Genomic DNA, 8,398 nt, shown 5'->3' on the forward strand with positions numbered 1-8,398 from the left:
AAAATCATTCCATATATATTTGCCAAAAATACCTGTTGTTGTTGTTGTTGTTGTTGTTGTTGTTGTTGTGGTCTTCAGTCCAGAGACTGGTTTGATGCAGCTCTCCATGCTACTCTATCCTGTGCAAGCTTCTTCATCTCCCAGTGCCTACTGCAGCCTACATCCTTGCTTAGTGTATTCATCTCTTGGTCTCCCTCTACAACTTTTACCCTCCACGCTGCCCTCCAGTACTAAATTGGTGATCCCTTGATGCCTCATGAACATGTCCTACCAACCGATACCTTCTTCTAGTCGAGTTGTGCCACAAACTCCTCTTCTCCCCAATTCTATTCAATACCACCTCATTAGTTATGTGATCTACCCATCTAATCTTCAGCATTCTTCTGTAGCTCCACATTTCGAAAGCTTCTGTTCTCTTCTTGTCTAAACTATTTATCGTCCACATTTCACTGCCATACATAGCTACACTCCATACAAATACTTTCAGAAATGACTTCCTAACACTCAAATCAATACTCGATGTTAACAACTATCTCTTCTTCAGAAACGCTTTCCTTGCCATTGCCATTCTACATTTTATATCCTCTCTACTTCGACCATCATCAATTATTTTGCTCCCCAAATAGCAAAATTCGTTTACTACTTTAAGTGTCTCATTTCGTAATCTAATTCCCTCAGCATCACCCGATTTAATTCGACTACATTCCATTATCCTCGTTTTGCTTTAGTTGATGTTCATCTTATTCCCTCCTTTCAAGACACTGTCCTTACCGTGCAGCTGCTCTTCCAAGTCCTTTGCTATCTCTAACAGAATTACAATGTCATCAGCGAACCTCAAAGTTTTAATTTCTTCTCCATGGATATTAATACCTACACCGAACTTTTCTTTCGTTTCCTTTACTGCTTGCTCATTATACAGATTGAATAGCATCGGGGAGACACAACAACCCTGTCTCACTCTCTTCCCAACCACTGCTTCCCTTTCATGTCCCTCGACTCTTATAACTGCCATCTGCTTTCTGTACAAATTGTAAATAGCCTTTCACTCCCTGTATTCCAATCAACATTGTCAAAAGCTTTCTCTAAGTCTACAAATGCTAGAAATGTAGGTTTGCCTTTCCTTAATCTTTCTTCTGAGATAAGTCGTAGGATCAGTATTGCCTCACATGCTCCAACATTTCTACGGAATCCAAACTGATCCTCCCCGAGGTCAGCTTCTACCAGTTTCTCCATTTGTCTGTAAAGAATTCGAGTTAGTATTTTGCAGTTGTGACTTATTAAACTGATAGTCTGGTAATTTTCACATCTGTCGACACATGCTTTCTTTGGGATTGGAATTATTATGTTCTTCTTGAAGTCTGAAGGTATTTCGCCTGTCTCATACATCTTGCTCACCAGGTGGTAGAGTTTTGTCAGGACTGGCTCTCCCAAGGCCGTCAGTAGTTCCAATGGAATGTTGTCTACTCCGGGGGCCTTGTTTTGACTCAGGTCTTTCAGTGCTCTGTCAAACTCTTCACGCAGTATCGTATCTCCCATTTCATCTTCATCTACCTCCTCTTCCATTTCCATGATATTGTCCTAAAGAACATCACACCTCTATAGACCCTCTATATACTCCTTCCACCTTTCTGCTTTCCCTTTTTTGCTTAGAACTGAGTTTCCATCTGAGCTCTTGATATTCATGCAAGTGGTTCTCTTTTATCCAAAGGTCTCTTTAATTTTCCTGTAGGCAGTATCTATCTTACCCCTAGTGAGATAAGCCTCTACATCCGTACACTTGTCATCTAGCCATCCCTGCTTAGCCATTTTGCACTTCCTGTCGATCTCATTTCTGAGACGTCTGTATTCCTTTTTGCCTGCTTTGTTTACTGCATTTTTATATTTTCTCCTTTCATCAATTAAATTCAATTCTGTTACCCAAGGATTTCTACTAGCCCTCATCTTTTTACCTACTCAATCCTTTGTTGCCTTTACTACTTCATCCCTCAGAGCTACCCATATTTTCTTCTACTGTATTTCTTTCCCCCATTCCTGTCAGTTGTTCCCTTTTGCTCTCCCTGAAACTCTGTACAACCTCTGGTTCTTTCAGTTTATCCAGGTCCCATATCCTTAAATTCCCACCTATTTGCAGTTTCTTCAGTTTTAATCTACAGTTAATAACCAATAGATTGTGGTCAGAGTCCACATCTGCCCCTGGAAATGCCTTACAATTTAAAATCTGGTTCCTAAATCTCTGTCTTAACATTATATAATCTATCTGAAACCTTTTAATATCTCCAGGGTTCTTCCATGTATACAACCTTCTTTCATCATTCTTGAACCAACTGTTAGCTATAATTAAGTTGTGCTCTGTGCAAAATTGTACCAGGCACCTTCCTCTTTCATTTCTTACCCCCAATCCATCGTCACCTACTATGTTTCCTTCTCTTACTTTTCCTACTATCGAATTCCAGTCACCCATGACTGTTAAATTTTCGTCTCCCTTCACTATCTGAATAATTTCTTTTATCTCTTCATACATTTCTTCAATTTCCTCATCATCTGCAGAGCTAGTTGGCATATAGATTTGTACTACTGTCGTAGGCATGGGCTTCGTGTCTATGTTGGCCACAATAATTCGTTCACTATGCTGTTTGTAGTAGCTTACCCACACTCCTATTTTTTTATTCATTATTAAACCTACTCCTGCATTACCCCTATTTGATTTTGTATTTATAACCCTGTATTCACCTGACCGAAAGTCTAGTTCCTCCTGCCACTGAACTTCACTAATTCCCACTATATCTAACTTTAACCTATCCATTTCCCTTTTTAAATTTTCTAACTTACTTGCCCAGTTAAGGGATCTGACATTCTACGCTCCGATCTGTAGAATGCCAGTTTTCTTTCTCCTGATAACGATGTCCTCTTGAGTAATCCCCGCTCGGAGATCTGAATGGGAGAGATATTTTACCTCCGAAATATTTTACCCAAGAGGACGCCATCATCTTTTAACTATACAGTAAAGCTGTATGACCTCAGGAAAAATTACGGCTGTAGTTTCCCCTTGCTTTCAGCCGTTCGCAGTACCAAAACAGCAAGGCCGTTTTGGTTAGTGTTACAGGGCCAGATCAGTCAATTATCCAGACTGTTGCCCCTGCAACTACTGAAAAGGCTGCTGCCCCTCTTCAGGAACTACACGTTTGTCTGGCCTCTCAACAGATATCCCTCCGTTGTGGTTGCACCTACAGTTATGGCTATCTGTATCGTTGAGGCACGCAAGCCTCTCCACCAACGGCAAGGTCCATGGTTCCATGAGGGGGGGGGGGGGGGGGGCAAAAATACATAGAATACAGAAATGGGATGGCAGCTATTGTGGTGCTGTTGTTGCTAATTACTTAGTTTTTTGCAAGATGAATGTTTATACATTCCTGGAAATTGAAATAAGAACACCGTGAATTCATTGTCCCAGGAAGGGGAAACTTTATTGACACATTCCTGGGGTCAGATACATCACATGATCACACTGACAGAACCACAGGCACATAGACACAGGCAACAGAGCATGCACAATGTCGGCACTAGTACAGTGTATATCCACCTTTCGCAGCAATGCAGGCTGCTATTCTCCCATGGAGACGATCGTTGAGATGCTGGATGTAGTCCTGTGGAACGGCTTGCCATGCCATTTCTACCTGGCGCCTCAGTTGGGCCAGCGTTCGTGCTGGACGTGCAGACCGTGTGAGACGACGCTTTATCCAGTCCCAAACATGCTCAATGGGGGACAGATCCAGAGATCTTGCTGGCCAGGGTAGTTGACTTACACCTTCTAGAGCACGTTGGGTGGCACGGGTTACATGCGGACATGCATTGTCCTGTTGGAATAGCAATTTCCCTTGCCGGTCTAGGAATGGTAGAACGATGGGTTCGATGACGGTTTGGATGTACCGTGCACTGTTCAGTGTCCCCTCGACGATCACCAGAGGTGTACGGCCAGTGTAGGAGATCGCTCCCCACACCATGATGCCAGGTGTTGGCCCTGTGTGCCTCGGTCGTATGCAGTCCTGATTGTGGCGCTCACCTGCACGGCGCCAAACACGCATACGACCATCATTGGCACCAAGGCAGAAGTGACTCTCATCGCTGAAGACGACACGCCTCCATTCGTCCCTCCATTCACGCCTGTCGCGACACCACTGGAGGCGGGCTGCACTATGTTGGGGTGTGAGCGGAAGACGGCCTAACGGTGTGCAGGACCGTAGCCGAGCTTCATGGAGACGGTTGCGAATGGTCCTCGCCGATAGCCCAGGAGCAACAGTGTCCCTAATTTGCTGGGAAGTGGCGGTGCGGTCCCCTACGGCACTGCGTAGGATCCTACGGTCTTGGCGTGCATCCGTGCGTCGCTGCGGTCCGGTCCCAGGTCGACGGGCACGTGCACCTTCCGCCGACCACTGCCGACAACATCGATGTACTGTGGAGACCTCACGCCCCATGTGTTGAGCAATTCGGCGGTACGTCCACCCGGCCTCCCGCATGCCCACTATACGCCCTTGCTCAAAGTCCGTCAACTGCACATACAGTTCACGTCCACGCTGTCGCGGTATGCTACCAGTGTTAAAGACTGCGATGGAGCTCCGTATGCCACGGCAAACTGGCTGACACTGACGGCGGCGGTGCACAAATGCTGCGCAGCTAGCGCCATTCGACAGCCAACACCGCGGTACCTGGTGTCTCCGCTGTGCTGTGCGTGTGATCATTGCTTGTACAGCCCTCTCGCAGTGTCCGGAGCAGGTATGGTGGGTCTGACACACTGGTGTCAATGTGTTGTTTTTTCCATTTCTAGGAGTGTATGTGAGCCTTAGAGAGATGGTCGGTGTCAAGCAAGATGACTTTGAATTTGGGTAAGGACCAGACAAGATTTAATGGGAAAAAGAGTTATCCTTTTGTAGGAAGGGATGGAGGAGTTTTCTGCTTTGAAGTGTGTCTATCAGCAATATTACCAATTTCCCTTCATGAAGGATCCAAAACTTATTGGTATAATGCATCTTATCAAAGTTACTTCCATGAAGCATTACACTAACACCAAAATGCATAAAAGGTAATAAAGTATTATGATAAAGTCTGTATTATAGTGAAAAGAATCGTCAACACATCTCTAAAAGAATTTGTGCAATATGTTAACAAGTACAATTATTCTGTGATCTTGTCTGCTTATTAAAATTCAATCTTCCCATTTCAGTATCAGAAAATGGTTTGTCAGAGCCATTACCACTCTTGTCACTCAGACCATAAAATCTCTCTTGCAGTGCATTGCCAACCATAACTAACTTACATTTCTTATCATAGGCAGTGAGCAGCAAAGCAATGTTATTAGGCTCCATTGTCTCAAGGCCATGCCTTTTGAACAATTTCAAAGTTGTGTTGCAAATTTTGAAAAGCATTTCAGTATTATATTGTCTGTTTGAGTAGTTCTTTTTTAGTTATCATTAATGTGTTGAAAATCAATGTTGCTCTTGTATTCTCCAAAATATCAAAGGCTTAAGAGGTATAATGATTGATTTTCTGTGACAAACTTGTGAGGGGACAGGTAAGTTATACGTAGTAAATTACTGTGTTATTTGGATGTGAGTTGCAAGGGGGATATTATTTTGAGTATATGCAATATCATATTTTCTCTGAGACATTGGCTGATTCCCATCAATCGTGGAAATATGCCAGACAGATAAAGCAATACATGTCACCCAGTATATGCTGCAATATACAGGATGGTTTACTGGTGTCTAAAGAAAATCCAACTATGTACAGATAATATTGAAAGAAACCAAAAAGTTACTTATGCAAACCAATATTTATGAAGCTATCGCTACTTTTCTGTGCTTTGAAAATGAGGTGCCAGAAGGAAAAAGCAAATTCAGACGTAAAGTAATAACATTAGAAAGATTTTCATGGAACAGCTTTATTTAAATGAAGCACATAAGTTGCAAAATGCGTGAACGTTTCAGTAGCCAACCAAATGAAAGAAGCTGGTAACTTTGGAAACTCCAGGGTTAGTTAGCAAGACTACCTTGTGAATTTCGTTGAATGAATATGGCACACTTTCCTGAAAACAAATCAGTAAGCCTTCCATGTGCCTGTTTCTTTAGGTCTCAATGTGCAACTGCTTATTCCAGTCTTGCTATAAAATGAAAACTTTGAATTTGATTATTGATTAAACTGTTGGGGCAAAAAGAAGCCATTTTTATCTGCAAGTTATCTATAGTTTCTGATGTTTCCATGCGCAGGAAAAAGTCCTCCTATATTTTATATAAAAAAAAAATAAAAAACTTTCTTCAGGGTGTAGTAATCACAATCGCCTTATCAGTTACAAGACGAAGCATCTGGATGTTGTAGCAGTTGGAAAATTGGAATATTGCTTCCATGCAGAGACATTATATGGATACAATAGTTACAAATTTTTAAACTGATGCTTTTAATCTTGTGTATCAGCAGTGTGTGAAATCCCATAGATAGAAAACTCGTAATTTTATAGCCACTGCCTCATCATCTATAGTATTATTATTATTATTATTATTATTATTATTATTTATCTTTTAAAGTCAATTTCTTGTACTTGGAATGCAATATTTGCAACATTTAATTTTAACGGTGTTGTTATAAGGCTTTTTACCTCTTAAGATCATGGCTGTAGCTAGGTTCCCTGTAATAACAATTTAATTTTATCAAAAGGTTACCAAAAATATTTAATTATCCAACATAATGTATGGTCACAATCAAAGTTCTTATTTGTATTTCTGTACCTTACAGGTAGTATTTCGTAAAGCACTGCACCAAAACATCTTATTCAGTTGTAATATGAAATCAGATGTCATCACCGACATGTAAATTTTTATAAGAGGACGGAATTGTTTGGCCATTACTTTCTTTCAGAAGGTGCAGCACATAGTACAGCCAATAGAGAAACACAAAGTAGTCATCATTCCTAGCTTTTGGAACCACAGGTCCTTTTCTCAATACAGAGAAGAGGAAATAGTATGGGATGAGGGTAGGTACCAGGCATGTGTGATGTAGGAAAGAGGGACACACCTTGTATCAGGTGAAAAGGAGCTCCTCAGTGTGAAAGTGATTCTCCTTTAACCTGAGTTCTGAGTGATTCGCTCCTCACCTCGAATCTGTTAGAACCATGCCCTTGACTCTGCCTGGAAGAAAGAACCTGTGATTCCAAAAGCCAGGAATGATGTCTTATTTAATTTTTCTGACTCTAATGACTATACTGAAAGTTGCATTTCCTAGAGGTAGGTACTGGCCACCCCATCTTTCTCTTCATTATTTGATAACTTTCTGAATGGAATTTTCCAGTTCATACACTTTTTAGAATTTGTCATTTACAGTCATTTTCCAGCGGATTTTTTTAAGCTGCTGTTACCAAAAAGGCTTTCAAGCGATATGAGGGAATGTTGCTACAGGCATTGTAAGTAATTTTTTTCCAAGCCAACTATTGCCTACTGTGTACAGATGACAGGTAACAGCACAAAAAGAAAGGATCAGACAGGGAGGGATATCATTCATGAATAGTGAAACCTGACTGTTGCGTGAGGAAGCAATTTTCAAATGAGTAATTTACATATTTAACAGAGGAGAACTAAAACTAATTTTTATATATTTACTTGTGTACCTACTTTAAGAAACTATACGTTTACAACTTTTTATTTTCAGATCGCGCTCACCGCCACCAAAGCGGTCACGGTCACGATCAAGGAGCCATTCAGTAAAAAGATCTCGTTCAGGTTCATGGGATAGGCAGTAAAATACTTGGTGATAAAACACTGCACCTTATCAATAATATGCACAAACTATTGACAAACCATGTCTGTAGGCATTGATGCACTTCAAGATCAAAACTTCACATTTCTGTTTATTCATGTGATGTCATTTTGTAATGTCTTATACTTTATAATAACAAATAAATTTCTAATATCTTGTTTACATATTTTATGACATGGTCATGATCTACATTGTCTTACCCACTCCTTAAGTTGTTGGTCTTAATTCACAAAGTGGAGCTGGAGTAGGATTGTTAATCTTCCCATATTGTGAGGGTTAAAAAATTATCCCATATTGCCTAATACAAGATGCTTAAATCTTGTATTTAATATTGTCCACAAATGTATCTTACTTGTGTAGCTCATTTGTTGAAATTACATCACTGTTATAAATAAAATAGAAAGAAACCTCCACATGGGAAAAATATATTAAAAACAAAGATTCCAAGACTTACCAAGCGGGAAAGCACCGGCAGACAGGCACAATGAACAAAACACACACACAGAATTACTAGCTTTCGCAACCGATTGTTGCTTCTTCAGGAAAGAGGGAAGGAGAGGGAAAGACGAAAGGATGTGGGTTTTAAGGGAGAGGGTAA

The 8,398-nt window shown here is 40.9% G+C and overlaps 1 protein-coding gene across 1 annotated transcript in view; it reads left to right on the plus strand.

Moving 5' to 3' along the window:
- The window catches only part of LOC126267508 (RNA-binding protein 1-like), a 45,002-nt gene extending 37,040 nt beyond the window's left edge, over positions 1-7,962 (plus strand). Inside the window, exon 4 of the mRNA XM_049972807.1 lies at positions 7,693-7,962. Within this exon, the coding sequence (XP_049828764.1) occupies positions 7,693-7,783 (91 nt within the window). The 3' untranslated portion in view covers positions 7,784-7,962. The remainder of the gene's footprint in view (positions 1-7,692) is intronic.
- Positions 7,963-8,398: the final 436 nt, after the last annotated feature.

This window comes from Schistocerca gregaria, chromosome 4 (genome assembly GCF_023897955.1).
Source record: "Schistocerca gregaria isolate iqSchGreg1 chromosome 4, iqSchGreg1.2, whole genome shotgun sequence".
NCBI lineage: Eukaryota > Metazoa > Arthropoda > Insecta > Orthoptera > Acrididae > Schistocerca > Schistocerca gregaria.